Source organism: Onychomys torridus, chromosome 20, assembly GCF_903995425.1.
Source record: "Onychomys torridus chromosome 20, mOncTor1.1, whole genome shotgun sequence".
Taxonomy (NCBI): Eukaryota; Metazoa; Chordata; class Mammalia; order Rodentia; family Cricetidae; genus Onychomys; species Onychomys torridus.
This window is the reverse complement of record NC_050462.1, coordinates 10,272,498-10,290,259: the sequence shown is the minus strand read 5'-3', so window position 1 is coordinate 10,290,259 and position 17,762 is coordinate 10,272,498. Positions and strand designations below refer to the sequence as shown.

General features: G+C 42.0%; 1 protein-coding gene across 3 annotated transcripts in view; it reads right to left on the bottom strand.

The window, feature by feature from the left end:
- Positions 1 to 1,878: 1,878 nt before the first annotated feature.
- Positions 1,879 to 17,762, bottom strand: part of Uhrf1bp1l (UHRF1 binding protein 1 like) — a 74,459-nt gene continuing 58,575 nt past the window's right edge. For all 3 annotated transcript variants that reach the window (XM_036169609.1, XM_036169610.1, XM_036169611.1), the window contains 8 exons: positions 15,139 to 16,640; positions 14,646 to 14,818; positions 12,704 to 12,846; positions 11,299 to 11,449; positions 9,857 to 10,110; positions 9,329 to 9,437; positions 4,936 to 5,129; positions 1,879 to 3,795 (listed from right to left, as the gene is read on the bottom strand). In XM_036169609.1, the coding sequence (XP_036025502.1) occupies positions 3,676 to 3,795; positions 4,936 to 5,129; positions 9,329 to 9,437; positions 9,857 to 10,110; positions 11,299 to 11,449; positions 12,704 to 12,846; positions 14,646 to 14,818; positions 15,139 to 16,640 (2,646 nt within the window). In that variant the 3' untranslated portion in view covers positions 1,879 to 3,675. The remainder of the gene's footprint in view (positions 3,796 to 4,935; positions 5,130 to 9,328; positions 9,438 to 9,856; positions 10,111 to 11,298; positions 11,450 to 12,703; positions 12,847 to 14,645; positions 14,819 to 15,138; positions 16,641 to 17,762) is intronic.

Below are 17,762 nucleotides of genomic sequence, written 5' to 3'. Positions count from 1 at the left end.
GATGGAGTGAGGAAAGGTGTCTAGGTGATCTAGGTGACAACGTCTGGGCCAGGGGTGAATATAACACTAAAGTATGTCCTTGAGTGTTGTGCTAGCTTGAATGAGCATGCCCATTGGCTCACACGTTAAGTGGTGCTGTTGGGCTAGGTTCAGGAAGTGTGGCCTTGCAGGGGGAAGTTTGTCACCAGGGCAAGCGTTGAGGGTTCAGAGCCAAGCACCATTTGTAGTTGGCTCTCTCAGCTTCCGCTTACGGTTCAGACTGAACTGTCAGCTGTTCCAGCCACCCTGCCTGCTGCCTGCCTGAGGCCCCTGCTCTGTCATCACGGATTCGAACCTTCCAGAAGCCTGAGCCCAGATAAACCCTTCTTTCTATCTGGTGCCTTGCCCATAGCGCTTCATCACATTAATAGAAAAATAATAATACAGGGGTAGATATGGGGGGAATAGACGAAGGAGTGGGGAATGAGTATGATTAAATCCATTGTATGCATGCATGGAATTCTCAAAGAATAAAAATTTGATTAAACTAAGTTAATAGAGTATTATTAGACAAAATGTAAGTTTCATACTAACAATACTACTCTCCTACGACTAATATCAAATGGTAGTATTCTGAATTTCTAAGATATGAGGAAAGAATAAATATAATACACAACAAAATGTTCTTGGCATGTTAAATGAAAAAGCAAAGCATGCACGCGCATGCACAAACACACACACACACACACACACTCACACATACACACACACATACACACAGACACGTGCGCACACACATGCACATACACTCACACACAGACACACACGCACACATACACACACGCACACATACACACACGCACACATACACACAGACACGCGCATACACACACACACGCACATACACTCACACACACACACATACACACACACAGACACACACAGACGCACGCGCGCACACACACACGCACATACACTCACACAGACACACACGCACACACACACACACACACAGACACGCACACAGACACACACACGCACATACACACACACGCACACACGAGTAAGGTACTGACAGAAGAAGAGACACAAATTCGCATCTGAATGAAACAAACAGGAAGCCCAGAAATAAGCCTATGAATTTATAACCAACTCATATCTGTCCAAAATACCAAGAATACAATGAAGAAAAGACAGCCACTTTCATAAATTGTGCTGAGAGACATGGATGCAGAAGAATGAAATCAGACCATCATCTTACACTAAACTCAAACATTAACTCAAAATAGATAAAATACTTAAACAAAAAAATCAGATGTTGTAAAATTACTAGGAAAAAAAAAAAAAACCACGGAGGAAAAGGTCTATGACATTAGCCCACCAAAAAAAAACTTTAAAAATATAATCCCTGAGCCGTGGTGGTGGCACACACCTTTGATCCCAACACCCAGGAGGCAGAGGCAGATGGATATCTGAGTTTGAGGCCAGCCTGGTCTACAGAGCAAGCTCCAGGACAGCCAGGGCTACACAGAGAAACCCTGTCTCAAAAAACCAAAAAATAAAAATGTATTATTATTATTATTGTATATATAAAGAAAAACAGGTAAGATAAGTGATTCATCCCTTTACCCCTGCCTTGGCAAAGTCTGCAAATGAAAGATTATGTAAAATAAAAAGACATACTAGCTCACTTTAATCAAGACCACATTACTAACTGTACTTTAGTCAAGTTACTCTGAGCATCCGAGGTTTCTTTCCTCACATTTCCAGCAGCTCAGTCCTGCCGACCCGCCACATCTGCAGTAGAAGTTACATGAAACATCAGAGACATTTCCCGAACCCTAAACCACTACAAAAAAGTACGTTTTATAAATAAAAAAAAAACAACCGGACAAAGCATTTGGAATGCTCAGAATATTATCATCTCTGCTGTTTATATGATTTCTTGGGAAGGCCAAATACATTTTAAAGGAATAAGGAAAACATTCAGTGTCTAGTAACATTAAACAACATAACATTGTACCATAGAAAAAAATGTATATTCATATAGAATAGTTCAATCCTGAGAAACAGTATCAGCTCAGAAGTTCATGTCCCATCCATCCTCCTGTATGAGACTGTTTTTGCTGAATACATACCTAGAAATCAAAGGTTAGCAGGCTCTACATTCCAAAGCTCTAATTAGACCTTTGCACTTAATCTAAGGCTACATCCAGTTTAGAGTAACATAGTTTCACGTGATGTTGTAAATACTCTGAGGTAAGATAGTAACAATTTAATTTGTTCTTGGCTGTATGTTGGCTCCCAAACAGTGCCCGTATTTTTAAATGATGTCAACTGAAAAGGATGATGTGGGGAAGGCGAGAGGTAAATAATGCTCATAATAAAATTGAAATCACTCTGCCACGTAATGTAAGACAGTATGTAGTCTCTGCCAAGTCCTCAGATCCAGGGATGGCTGTAAGTTGTGCCCACAGCAAAGCACCACAGTGTCACAGCAAGGACTGGGTTCCCCAGTCCCTTGAAGAAAGAACAGTCCAGCTGTCTTGTGGCCTATCTTAGATATATTTATATTTAGGAATGTGAGACTTAAAATAAACACCACTTACTCTATCAGAAATATATTGTCTTCAAAAACCCGTTTCTTAAAATACTCATGTACTTTTATTTCTTATTGCATAATTAAGATTCTCTCATGTTGTTTTCAACCTTAACCCCCAGAAAATAGAATTCAAAATTTACCAATTACTCTTATAGAACACGTGATTTTGTATGTGTGTGTGCACACATGTAAACACACACACACATCACAGAAATTTAATCAAAACTAGCTTTATATTTTCATATGAGCAAACACATGTGTAATATGATACTACAGGAATGGTAGGAAATTGTTTTGTGTGTATGAAAAAAATTCTTTGAAAACATTCTTCTTAAAGAGGAAAGATAAAGAAATATTAAAATAGTATTAATTGAAATTTTTATAGTTACAAATACTGCCAAATATAGCAAGAAAAATTGTTTTTTACTTCTAATGATAAACATTTAATGGAATGTACAAGTAATGCTTTTAAGTCACTTGCCCACATACTCTAATATTTGTGCTTTGTATTTTTACATTTGTACCTTATTGAAACCTCCTCATCATTTAAGGTGCCTTTCTTTTCACATTTTCAAGTTACTTTATAAACTCAGTAGGGTCAATCGTTTTCAATTTGTAAACTCAGTAATTATATAATTTATTAATCTGATTGGACTTTTTACAACAATTAAATATAGATTTAAGCACATAATTTTAATAACATGTAAAATGTAAGCCTTCTTTTACATTAGCCCTAAAAGCATCTGATTTTTTGTAAATAATAGTAAATTATTAACATGAAATAAATGCAGCAATCTGTCTGAGCACAACAGGTCTTCATTTTCTTTTTAAAATGTGTCTATGAGACAGTGGAATGAGGACCTGACATTTCGTCACCGTTTACAGTGTGTGCCGCCTTCGCTGCACGTCACTGCAGCTGACGGCCACTCGCACCCAGGGTTTTCTAAGCCGGCTTTGGAACACTCATCACTCCACCCTACTGTTTCGCTTTATTTTCATGTAAAGGAAAATCTCCCCCAAACCGGTTACATCCGTGTTTTAAACACAACCGTCCTACTCCAGAGCTGCAACCCGAGATCTCGCGGCCACTCGAGCTACTCAAGGGCCATCCTCTTCATTCGGTGGAGAAGGGCATCTCGGGCCGAGTGCGCCTCGGCCAGCGCCGTTTTAGCCTGAGCCAGCTGCTGCTTAAGAGACTCGTTCTCCTCCATGAGCTGAAACGACACAATTGGAAAACAGGCGACTGGAATTGCTTCCAGGAAATCTAACTATTTTATGTGGCATCACTTGGGAAAGTAAACCACCCAGTGCTGGTGAGCAAGTCCCCTTGGGCTGAAGACTGCTTCCAGGAGCTATTTGAAAGCACTTACGATGCAATTAAAAGTGTTCCTAAATTTTGACCCAGTAATTCAAAATACTAATTAACTTCTCAATTCCAAATGTAACAGTGATATAGTTTGGCCATAACATCCTTGGTCCTCCGTGTCTTCAGTCACAGTGACCTCCTTTCTCCCTTATAAGCTCTGTCCTCTGGCTTTTCTGTCAGCTCCTTCAACTTTACACTTCTCCCCCTGTTCTGTTCCTCTTCCCTTCTCTTCGGAAGAACCCCTGGTTTCCATGGTCTATTAGATTTCACAGTTGGTCACTTTCACCCTCTTAGATGGCCTTTTCTGTCCATAGGTTCAAGTGGCTCACAGACAAGAGACAGGCTGGCCCAGAGCAACTCTCTCCTCATCTCCAGACTCACATTCTCAATAATCCCGTAGGCATTTTCTTTCAGTGCTCAAAACTTTCTGCCCTCGCAGAGCCACAGCGTAAGAAGATACAAGGAACACTAAGGATGGTCTGTATTTACAGCGATCAACTACAGGTCAGTTTCTAGACAGCCACTTCTGCCATCTAGGGATCTAGATCAATGTCCTCCTCATTCTGCCGTCCTACACACAGAATGAGAACTCTGCAGAACAGGGTAGTGATTTACAATTGTGAACAATCAGAAGCAACTTGAATGTTAAGAAATGTCAAACAGAAGGCTCAGAAATGATAATACATCCACCTCCAGCCACTGAAATAAGCTTGAAGCAAATGTAATAATATAAGAAACATGCTATACAATGCTAAGTGAAATGCAGTATACACACTGAAAACTGAGTAAGATTCTAGAAGGAAAAAAATACTGACAGTACTTCAAGAAGGGAGAAGTAATGGGGATGTTCTTCCCCTGCTCAACTTCAATAACCCTAGCATCTAATGCTCACGCACAGCAAGTCATCAATGGGCCCTATTTCAATGCATCGAAGGTGTTTTAACTGTCAGTCTTTCAGCAACTGTCAAGTGCTGGAATTTTCTGTTACCTGTTTCCTTGTAAAGTCAAAAGAGCATTCGGGACAGCTGATGGACTGAGAAGGCCAAAGGACCTCTGGGCTGGTCTGAGTGGCCTGGGTGACACTGTGTTGCTTCCTCACATCACACTTCCCACTGGTCAGCACCACTGAATCACTGTTGGCATTGTCTTGGAAATCAGCTCCAGTGTTAAACATGTGAGAATCTGATCAAACAAATAAAATGCTAAGATAACAATCCCAAGTCATTTGATGAGTCTTTAAAGTTCTATTATGAAAAACTAATTTTAAAATGAGAATATAGCTATTAGTATGAGGACAGTGGTAGAAAAATAGGGGAAGAAAAAACACAGTAAAATAAAAATCTCACTCTTTCAAAAGATCCCAAAACAATAACAGGATGCCAAGAAGCTAACGAATAAGATCAGGATGCTTGTGACATAGACATAAACAACCTGCACAAAATATTGGTAAAGTGAATACTCCACATATGAAAATATGAACAGACCCTAGGCAAGCAGTAAGAAATGCAAGATTGCCTTATGTTTAAAAAAATCAAATAATTCTATACATGTACAGAATTATAAGGGCTATGTGATTACTTCAGAGCCTGTAGAAAAGGATCCTGAGGGCTGGCATGGTGGCACATGTCCTTAATCCAGCACTTGGGAGGCAGACCAGGGCAGCCTGGTCAAGATGTGAGCTCAAGGACAGTCAAGGCTATGTAGTGAAAAAAACAAAAGTGAAAAAAGGCACTTGAAAAATTCCTAAACCTTACCATAACAAAAGTATAGACAAATTGGGAACAGAAGGGAATTTCCTCATTTTGATAGACACCCCACAGCTGTATACTTAGTGGTACTTTTCCTCTTTGTCCAAATCAGGAACACAACAAGGATGTGTTTTCTTAAAATCTCAATACTGTATGGTGATATTTTGTTTGTGCTCTAACAAATAAAGCCTGCCTGGAGATCTGAGTGTGGAACTAGCCACTAGTTAACCATAGAGGCCAGGCAGTAGTGGTTCACACCTTCAATCCCAGCACTTGGAAGGAGGAAGCAGGAAGATCATGAGTTCAAGGTCACCCTGGGCTACACGAGACTGAACCAGTCTGAAAGAGAAACAGAGCCAGGTGGTGGAGGCTCACACTTTTAATCCCAGCACTAGGGAGATGGAGTCAGTAATATAAGGCAGGAGGAAACAGGAGCTCAGCCCTCTTCGGTCTGAGGAGTCCGTGGAGGTAAGAAGTCTCTAGTGGCTGACTCCTTTACTTCTCTGATCTTTCAGCATTTACCCTGGTATCTGACTCTGGGTTTTTATTATTAGGACCAATTAGAAGCCACGTTACATTACTGCCCTGGAGGTTCTTAGTCATCACAACTGGGCAGGTAAGGAAATTAAGAGATCCAAACTGAAAGGGAGCAGCAAGACACTTATAGGTGATAGGATCTTGTAAACACAAAAAGTATAAGGAATTGGCTAAAAAAAAAATAACAATTGGAGGGCTGGAGAGATGTCTCAGAGGTTAAGAGAGCTAGCTGCTCTTCCAGAGGTCCTGAGTTCAATTCCCAGCACCCACATGGCAGCTCACAACTGTCTATGGGATCTGATGATCTCTTCTGGTGTGCAGATGTACATGCAAACAAAAAATTGGTATATGTAAAAATAAACAAATCTAAATAAATAACTAAACAATTAGAACTAATAATTCTGTTCAGCAAGGTTATAGAATTAAAAAACAGTAGTGCAAAAATGAACTATATTTATGTACTACTATACAGAATATCTTAAAATGAAATTAAGAAAATAATTCCAAACTGGGCTGGTGGCACACACCTTTAATCCCAGCAGTAGGGAGGCAGAGTCAGACAGATCTCTGTGAGTTAGAGGCCAGCCTGATCGCAGCCTGAGGTCCAGGACAGCCAGAACTGTTAAACAAAGAAATCCTGTCTCAAAAAAAGGAAACAATAATTCCATTTAAAATGTCTTCAAAATTGGCATGAGCCCTGTGTTCATCCAAAACCATCCAAAAATATTTTCAGAGAAAAGAATACTTAAATTTAGAAAAATTGTAACATATCCTCTGAGCCACATGCAGCTGTGCATGTCTATAACCCCAACCCTAGAGAGGCAGATGAAAGACTCGAAGTTCCAGGCTGGCCTGGGCTACAAAGGAAGACCATTTCTCAAAACAAAAACCCCCATACTCTGGAAATTTAAATCATTGTTACAGAAATTAAAGATGATCAAAACAAGGCTGGAGAGATGGCACAGAGGTTAAGAGCACTGACTGTACTTCCAGAGGTCCTGAGTTCAATTCCCAGCAACCACATGGTGGCTCACAACCATCTGTAATAAGATCTGGTGCCCTCTTCTGTATGCTAAATAAATAAATCTTTAAAAAAAAAAAAAAGATGATCAAAACAGACAGAAAGCATTCCCAGGTCCATGTATTGAAGACAATATTGTTAAGATGGCAATATTTTCCAACAGACATATAGCTTTAAGGCAGTATCTATCAGAATCTGAGCTTGCTTCTTTGTGGAAATTATCAAGTTGTTTCTAAAGCTCTTAGAACTACAAGAGAATCTGGAGTCAAATGATACTGAAAAAACACAACAATGATGGATGACTTCCACTTCCCAATGTCAACATTTACTCTAGGGCCACCTAGTAACCAGAGAGAGTAAAGCAGCCCTAAGGGTACATGGAATCGAAATACGGCTGAGAACCCAGAAGTAAATCGTGTCTGTGGTCGCCAACGCACCAAATACCACCAACTCCACCTTATCATGTTGAGTTAAAGAGCTACATTTATGAACTAAGTCTATAAAACTCTTAAAGGAAGACATAAGGTTATGTCTTCGGGCTTGGTGATAGATTCCACGGAAATCCAAAAGGAAACAGGAAAACTAGACTTCATTTGGATTAAATATGGCTGTGTTTCACATCTGGCTAAGTTCTCAAGATGTGTTTTATTTTGTTTTATATATTTGAGTTTGGCATGTGCATCTGTGCATTGTGTGTGGTGGAAGCCAGAAGAGGACGTTAAATCCTCGAGAACCTGAACAGGTTTTCACTAGGGCCCATGACCTACCTTGTCTAAGGTTCATGGCCTCATTAAGAGTATCAGGTATAAGCTCCATCTTGTGGGACTGGCTTTAAATCCAATTAAAAATTGGTCGGTTACTACCATAATATGCATGCTACCAATGCAAGAGTGGGCATATCTCACAACAAAGTTATTACTGTAGCTCATAGGGTTTGGAGCTGGGTGGGATGGATGCCTACTTTTCTCCTCTCGTAGTGTGTCCAGCACTATCCAGCACTATGGATGCTAGCTAGCTAGTAGGAGTGAAGCTTCTAGTTGAGAACCAGCTCCAATTCTCCATATTCTATGCCACTAATATGTGGTGTCTTCAGCAACCTTCAGAACATGGAGAGTAACCAAGTTGGTTATGCTATATTGCAACATGCTATAATGTTTAAGGAAGATTGTGGAACCCTACTAGCCAGCAACTCAAGATACAACCCATTCTAGGGGTTTTATTTGGCAGCACATTATGTCTAGTTGGGGTATCGTCTTCCTCATTATATGATAACTATATTTAAATTATATATATATATATATGTGAAAGCTTCTACAGTCGTAGGTCATATGGCTTTCCAAAGTCCTATTAATCTTCCCATTCCACTTTCCCCTTTATCTCTCTATACCTCGAAGAAGCCCTCCTTCCCCTGGTCCCTCACTGGCTATGTAACCTCTGTGGGTATTCTAAATCAAACACTCATATCTAAAGCACAAAGCAACATCCATATATAAAAGAAACATGCAATGTTGGTCTGTCTGGGTCTTGGCAACCTCACACGTATGTATGTTTCTAGCTCCATCCATTTACCTGCCTGTTTCATAATTTCATTTTTCTTAACAGCTAAACAATTGTGTACCCCAGGTGTTCCTATGGGGAAATGGAAGGCAGAGAAGAGAAAGTTCCTGGCTTGCAGGCCAGCTAGCCTGGAGTAAAGAGTGGTGAGGGACAGAGAGACTCTGTCTGAAACAAGATGGACGGTGAGGACGAACCAATACCTGAGGTTGCCCTCAGACTTTCACATGCTCACTATGGCACGAATGTGCACACAGACACACACACACAGACGGGAGCAGGGTCACACAAAACCACAAAAGCCTTTCTTATTTTCATTCAAGACTCATCTGCAGAACAGGTTTCAAGCTAACTACTGATGAGTTATTTCCAGGGTTTATACATAAATATCATAGACTAACGTGCCAAAAGCATTCCTCAGTCATCACTACTGCCAATCCGTACAGTGAGTGACATGACGGTCAGCACGTCAATGACTCAGTGTCAACATGTGAGGTGCGCTGACGTCACTCGCGGTGTACCTCTGATGTGGAAAGAACCGTCGTCATTCCTCTCCACCACGAGATGGTCAATGTGCAGAGTCACAGGACTGGGCTGAAGGGACGCTGTGTTACTCCGGGGGCTGTCATCCTAGAGGCAACGGACAAAATATCAGCATGTTCTTATTAAACTATCAGAATAGTTGGCGCACGCCTTTCATCCCAACACCTGGGAGGCAGAGGCAGGCGGATCTCTGTGAGTTTGAGCCCAGACTGGTCTACAGAGTGAGTTCTAGGACAGCTAGGGCTACATAATAAGATCCTGTCTCAAAGGAAAAAAATAATTAAAATAGTCAACTGAAATAAACACAACTTTAGTTAATTCTACTTTTAGTGAGTTACAAGTTTATTTATATAATTTTAGTTAATATATCAAGAAAACTGCTCATTCTTTTTCACAAACTCTACCAGAGGACATCATTTAGAGAAGGCATGACTTCAGACATGAATCAAAGTCCAGAGAAGCTAATGCAAATATTTCTGAGACTAAGAACTTAGCTCTTCACGTACTTTTAAATTTATCTTTGTATTAGAAACTTGTATCTTCATTGGCATTACAGTTGCGACAGTTTCATCTTCCAAAAAATGTTGAATATTCAACAGAGAAGAGGTTAGGAACTCAGTACTGAAGTTCTCTATGTGGCATTGGAGAAATCCATTTTTTTCTGCAAGCAGTGAGTGTATTACAGCACCAGGCCCACTTTCAAACCTCAGTGAAATCTCAGGAGAGGATTTGGGATGAATTACAGCATTGTGGTCAGAACCTATGAAACAAACACAAAAAAACTGTAACTTTGGGTTGGGGATTTAGCTCAGTGGTAGAGTGCTTACCTAGCAAGCACAAGGCCCTGGGTTCGATCCTCAGCTAAAAAAAAACCAAAATTGTAACTTTGTAACACTACTCAAAAGAACATTATATGCCATTAAGATTATAGTAAAAATATCAAAGAAACTACATATTAAAGGGATGTATGAAGCAGCTTTAATATTTATTAGTTTACATGATTCTATAATAAAATAAGATATATCATAAGCATCATAATTTCACTTTTTCTAGGTAATTTTCAAATATAATACTGGCAGCTTTTCTACATTCCCTACTTTTTCATGACAGGGAAAATTCATGATCAACTCGGAGAGGATGTGGTCTTCAGACCAACACCTGTGTGAGCATGGCGCTATGTCTCTGTAGTAAGATGACTGTGGCAAAACAGCCAGGGCACTTAAAGTGATTCTAGGCTCTGCACCTTTCTCACTAATCAGGGCCTTAAACAGTGTTAAAGTACACAGATAAGATGTTATTGAAACATTCCTGAAGGACACTTAAAAGTGAAATCATAGGAAAGAATATATGTAACTCATGTATAATTACATTTATTGATGGCTTGACATTGTTCCAAGAAAGAATTTGAGTTGGTTTACCAAGATAAACACCAACATTTAAAAACAAATTTTAAAACTTCAATACAAGTTTTATAGAACATCTGGAGAGATGGCTCAGCGGTTAAGAGCACTGGCTGTTCCTTCTGAGGATCTGAGTTCAATTCCCGGCACCCACATGGTGGCTCACAACCATCCGTAATGAGATCTGGTGTCCTCTTCTGGCATTCAGGCAAACATGCAGGCAGAACACTGTATACGTAATAAAATTTAAAAAAAAAAAAAAATCTTAAAAAAAAAATGGTCTGTTTACCTCCACCTCCCAGGATAGAAGTGACAGCGTACTTTCGGATATTATGCAAGACAGTATTAATTTCTATACATTACGTATCATACAGAATTCTATATACATAGCAAAGAAAAATTTCACTCTGGCATTTTATTTAATATGGTCTTCCTTGAGCTGAGTCATAACAAAGACAGGACTACTAATGAGCCATGCATAGAACACAAGAAAAATTTAAAACACATTACGTAGTTTGTGTGAAAAGTGGCTTAAAGAAACCCCTTACCAACTGGACGATTTCCAAGGTAATGCCGCAGACTGATGTTGCCTAACTGACTCGGCGTCACCTGGTTCACCTGAAGACAGATTTCGGTGTCTTCTCCTCGGATGTCAATCTCCCCATTAATGCCAGTGATTTTAAACACCACAACTGACATCTGTCAATGATTGTATAAATGCTGTTAGTACACCAAAGAAAATTAAGAGGAATAAAAGAAACAACTATTAACCCCTACAAATACCATTATGACTTACCAAACTGCCCTTACGGCCTGAAAGCCCAGCTCTTGTGTTTTAGCATCAGAGATCACTACTTTAAGAGACAGTGCGATGTCCCAGTAGAAGATTCCACACCACTAAGCTGTTTCACAAGACTATCAAAAACTGTCTACAATGACCTATAGGCTATGTGTACAAGGAATCTATGAGACATAACCAACTTTGGGTTTAGAGCTGGGTTCCGAACACAAGATATCTCATACTTATTTGTAAAAATTTCCAAAATGCAAAAATTCAACTACTTCTGTACTCAAGTACTTCTGTACCCAAGAATTTTGGACAAAGGATGATTTTCAATGTTGGTAGAAAAACCCTAGCTGCTTTTGTTTTCAATCACTAAAGAGAAAGTATTTTGGTTACAAAGAATAATAATTAATAATAATAATAATAATAATAATAATAATAATAATAATGTGACATTTCCACATATGAATGGATGTTCACTAAAAGCAGGGTATGTCTAAATTCTTTCATAATATTTCTCCGTGTCAGAACAGCTAAAAGAAACTAGCAACCCATTTCCTTTGGAGAAGGACCTGCATTGTAAGGCCTGACTACCATCTGTGCCATCCAAATTTTTTTTTTCTTTTTGGTTTTTCGAGACAGGGTTTCTCTGTAGCTTTGGAGCCTGTCCTGGACTAGCTCTGTAGACCAGGCTGGCCTCGAACTCACAGAGACTCACCTGCCTCTGCCTTCCGAGTGCTGGGATTACAGGCGTGTGCCACCACCGCCCAGCTCAACTTTAAACAGTATACTCAAAGGGAACTACAATATTGGTCAGCATATAAGCAAGACAGAAAATGGAAAAAATGAAGAACAGACCTACTCCCCCCCTTCTGCAGCACAAACAAAACAGACTTAGACAGCGCAGCACAAGAACAGCCAGTTGAGTAAGCAGAAAGAACTTTCAAGTGTAGAGGCAGCAAAGTGAATCATTAGCATTGACGTAATCACTGTGTGAGGTCCTACGATGTGCATGCATCAAGATGAAGTACAGACATGATGCAGTCACTGTGTGAGGTCCTATGATGTGCATCCATCAAGATGAAGTACAAACATGATGCAATCACTATGTGAGGTCCTACGATGTGCATGCATCGAGATAAGCACATCCCAGAACTGGGGATGATTACCAGGTCATCACGGCTCTCCGGAGCGCCCTCTGAGTTGGTACTGACGGCATCTGGAGAGGCTTCCCCGCCACTCTGCATGTTTGCACTGGTGTTCACACTCTCTGCCGGGCTCTGGCCATTTGTATTTGAGTTCCTTTTAATTGCTGAAATAATACAAAAGTAAATTAATAAATTAGAATCTCTATATATGTTCCAGCAACATTTATATCTATCAAAAATGGACTACCCCTTTACCTCTTTCAAGCAAAGCTTTGTTTAAATAGCACTAAGCAAAGTAGGTCAAATTATGGTCTCTTAGTACAACAATCAAACATCAGAGATACTGCGCTGGCTAGACTGATGTCAACTTGACACACCCATAGCCATCTGAGAGAAAGAAACCTCAATTGAGAAAATGCCTCTAAGACAGGGCTGTGGGAAAGCCTGTAGAGCATTTTCTTAATTAGTGATTGACGGGGAAGGCCCTGCCCATGGTGGCTGGGGCCATCCCTGGTTGGTGGTCCTGGTTTCGATAATAAGGCAGGCTGAACAAGCCATGGGGAGCAAGGCAATAAGCAGCACCCCTCTGTGGCCTCTGCATCAGCTCCTGCCTCCAGGTTCCTGCCCTGTGTGAGTTCCTGTCCTGACTTCCTTCAGGGATGAACTATGACATGGAAGTGTAAACCACATAAACCCCTTCCTCCCCAACTACCTTTGTGGTCATGGCATTTCGTCACAGCAGTAGAAACCCAGCTAAGACAAGACTCTACAGCGGTAAATCTGGAAAAATACCACGCCAATGATGAGTGTGCCAGGTAAACCCGCTGCCGCTGCTGAGGTAGTGCTGCTGGAACGGGGTGCTGTCGGCTCCCCAGCCCCTCCCCACACTGCAGGGCTTCAGTCCCAGTGCCCCACTTCTCTCCTCCCAATCACCTCTCACGTGAGCTGGCGTCCACCACTGCTCTCCGTGACTGTCTAGCTGCCTCCGTGTACCTCAGGCTATCTATGGTAACATCACGTGTGTCTGTCACAGACTAATACTCTCAACTACATAAAGAACTGCCACGCAGACGGGATGGCGGAAGTCAAAGACACTCCTAGGAGCCCCGACTCAGCACTGTGTTCACCACGTAACCTGCTCTCTCCCCTGCTGTCGGTCAGTGTGGAGCACTGGGAAAGTTGTCCACCTGACGTGCCACCGCAGAGGCCTTTGTGATGGTAACTGTGGTATGTGATGTTAATAGGGCATTTCAGAGTCTGCCTCACAGTCCCGGGATTAAGGATTCTATGATGGAAAGTTTTGCTAGACTGTACAAAATGTGAAACAGCTTTCCAGGCACAGGTATAAGACTAAAGTGGAAAAATATCTGTCACAGTAAAGAAAATGAGACACAAGGCCAGCAAGATGGCGCAGCCTGACAATGTGAGTTTGCCCCTGGAATCCACATGATGGAGGAGAGGGACAACTCCTGCAAGATGCCCTCTGACCTCTACACTCAGGCCATGAAACATGCGCGCTACCCTGCCCCCCACACTCCAACAGACAGGTAAATGTAAGGAAAGAAAAAGGAAACAGATGTAGAAAAGTTAAACCGGGCTCAAATCATAAAGAACAGTTTTAAAAAGAACTAAGGAGTCTAAATTTCACAGCCTTGAAGCAATGAGAAGTTCCTGAGATTAAACTGGAAAATAGTATGATCAGATTTATATTTGGGGGAGTAATCTGTTTATGGAACGGAGGAAAAAAAAAAAACCAACCTGCAAATGAACAAAGGAAGATGTGAGGAGACTCACTGAACAGCCACCAGGAAGTTACGTACTCTAGGAATACAGGGCTGGACGTACAGAAACTGCGTCGTTCTGTCTGTCCGCCTGATGGAATCATCAGCACTGGCGTAAGTACCCAGGTAGCACTTCTTGTAAGAGCGGTCCTCTGCGGTGGGGACTCACTGTGCTGCTTTACCTTTTCCCAACAGCACGTGGCTGTCGCTTCCCTCACTCTCCAGCTGCTCCTCCAGTATCATGCTGTCCAGTGAGATGGTATCCAGAGAGACCTGGGAGGCGCTCCTTTTCATGTTCTTGTAAGAAACAGAGAGTGGAGCTGGGGCGGCCGGGCAACGGTCCTTAGCTTTTACACTGTTAGCAAACAAAATTAGAGGACATTACTGCAGCTATAGAAAAGAAGTCCACCTTAAATACTCTCAGGAGCTGTGGGGAGAGCCAGAGCACCCAGCAACCCCAGCACTGGGAGGCGAAGGCCTCCCCGCCCTGCTGGGCCATCAAGGAACACAACTTGGAGTAAAGCTAGCTTATCGCACAGCATCCAAAAACAGACTCTTTTAATTCTACCAAAGCCACATCTTGTCATGAGGTTTCCTGCTCCCAAACAAAAGAAATACATAAGCCACAGGAGGAACAACAAAACTGCAACCATCTACATCCCAGCGGGTCATTACCTTGAAGAGGACCAGGACTTAAGTGCTCTGGCCGCGGGCACCTCCTCTTTACTGTTGTTCTCCGGGGTCTCGGAGAGGGACGCCACTTCAGGAAGATCTTCAGCTCTGGAAGTCGGCTCTACGGTTTCACTTCCTTTACCAGCTAAAGCATTTGAAGGTGCACTCTGATTACCGCCGTTATTCAGAGAAAGCACAGCTGAGTCATCTCTGTAGTTCAAGACGCTATCCGAGTCCGGGCCGGACGCGTCCTTCCCGGGACTCACTTCCGACGTCACTTCTCCTGAGTCGCCCTTGTAAACGAGCCCACTGCTTTCATCTTCGCTTATCTTCCCTAAATGTTTATCTGATATATAGTCCAGAAACGAAGTGCCTGTCTGCAGATCTGTGTCACTGGCTGATTTAAAGAGCAAAGGATCCTTTAGAGGGACATGGCTAAGGTCAACACTCATCGACCTGTTGTCGGACATGTGATTAAGAGTAGCGTTTCTGATTCGATGGACACCGCTACCACCTTGTTTTCGCCTTGAAGACGAAAACCCCCCGTTTTCCGAGGGCAGGTAGTCAGGGAGCAGCGGGCTCACACCTTCAGAAGCGGGAGAGCGCAGCGTGCTCGCGTGGTCCACGGGATGCAGCAGCAGGGCAAGCTCCGCGCTCCGAAGTAAAACCCCAATGCAGATGGAAGTCTGAGAAGCAGGGCTGCCCGTCACAGCTTCCACATCCTTCCGCAGGGTGTCCGAAAGCAGAACCAGCGACTCGTGAATGAAAAGCAGCAGCAGATATTGGTAGTGATTGATCTGCATGCTGACATGTTTATGAACACGGACCAGCACGTGAACATCCGCATCTGAAGACGCAGAGGAAAACCTTAAACACGTTTCTGACGCAGGTCTCTGACCACAGTTTGTCAAAGGCTCCGACTCTGTACTGTAGTACTCCTTCAAGAGCTTCTTCCGCTTCATGCGGCCAGCCAGGTCGCTGGACTCACTTTGTGAGGAATTAAGAGCCACTTGCTCACAAGTCTGGAGCTCCTTCTGTAACTCGGCGTATCTCGTTGGTTGGCAAATCCAGATAGACAGAGGGAAGGAGTCTACGAAGCTTATTGGCCGCCCCTTTCCACTTTTCATGCCTTCATAGTCTACCCAAAACTGGGAGAAGTACACCGCCCACACATCGGTGGCAGCAGACGTTTTCAGAGTGTTTTTATTCAACTTGGGAATGATATTCCCTTTATAAACTTCATGCATTTTGGTATCTTGCTCATGAGCATGTCTCTGGAAGATGGGATGAAGAAGATTAAAACTGTCACAGGATTTGGGGAATCTAGTGTAGGTTTTGCTGAAGAAGTCGCAGTCTTTGAAGTCTTGAAACAAGGCCTCGAGGTCTGAGTGGCGGCAGTTGGGGCAGTGCCTGGTGTTGGTGGCAGTCATTTCGGAGCTCTGGATGGACACCGTGTGGGGCTGATCGTGATGGCAGCCTGCTTTCACTTCAGAAGGGATGACAAACTGGAAGGGAGACACTTCATCTAGTTCAATTTACAAATCCCTACACCCTGAGAAAACATGCCAAAGACTTGCAATTCTGTCTATTGATACTTCCCCCCAAATACTTCCTCTCCTGATATAAATCCAATTTCTCCCTCTGCTGAGTCTTTTGATAAATTCAGTTAACGAATTCACCGCTAAAGAAGAGGACACAGATCTTGCAAGACATCACATGTGTTAACAACGCTCATGATTATGTATTTTTAATCATGCAATTATCAGAAAAATCCAGGTGTGGAGGATGTAGCTCACTGATAAAAATGTGTGCTATTATATACAAGGCCTTAGAGTTGACATCCAGCACCACAGCACATATGTGAATAGGTAAATAGATGCATTTTTCAAAACTTACTAAGTGTTTATGAGTACACAGGAAAAAACTAAGTCTGAAAAACAGTACTGATATTATTGTTAGGATTTTTAAATCCAAGTGTTTTAAGGGATAACTAGATAAATGTCAGAGACTAGACAGACGAATGTCATCAGACTCGGCTGTCTGGGCTGGGTCCAAGAGTGCACACCTGTAATGCCAGCACTCGGGAGAAACAGGCCGGGGTCCGTGCAGAGAACAAAACGAAGGTGACGGTCAGACCCACTGAGCTGATTCTCAAGAGTGGACTGAATCTAGTCTCTGAGTGTTCCAGTCAAAGAGTTCAAAGAGGTTTCTGGGTGCTGTTTATACCCAGAAACTATAATGATCATTATTTAGTCCTAGCTCAAACACAGTTCCATCTCGATTTATGCTAAATTTAGAAGATTTTTATTTATACCAGGAAATGTAGACTATTATTTCTATAATTTTTTTAAAAAGAGGTTACAGTATATAATACATCAACAACAGACCTTGCAATAAATTTTCAGTTATGCCCAGGGCTTACTCTATTTACTAAACTGTTTTGTATTTTAATCTTTTCCCTTTAAAAATCTAAGAATGTGGGCTGGAGAGATGGCTCAGAGGTTAAGAGCACTGGCACTCAGAACTCTTCTGAGTTCAATTCCCAGCAACCACATGGTGGCTCACAACCATCTGTAATGAGATCTGATGCCCTCTTCTAGAGGGTAGGCACACATGCAGACAGAACA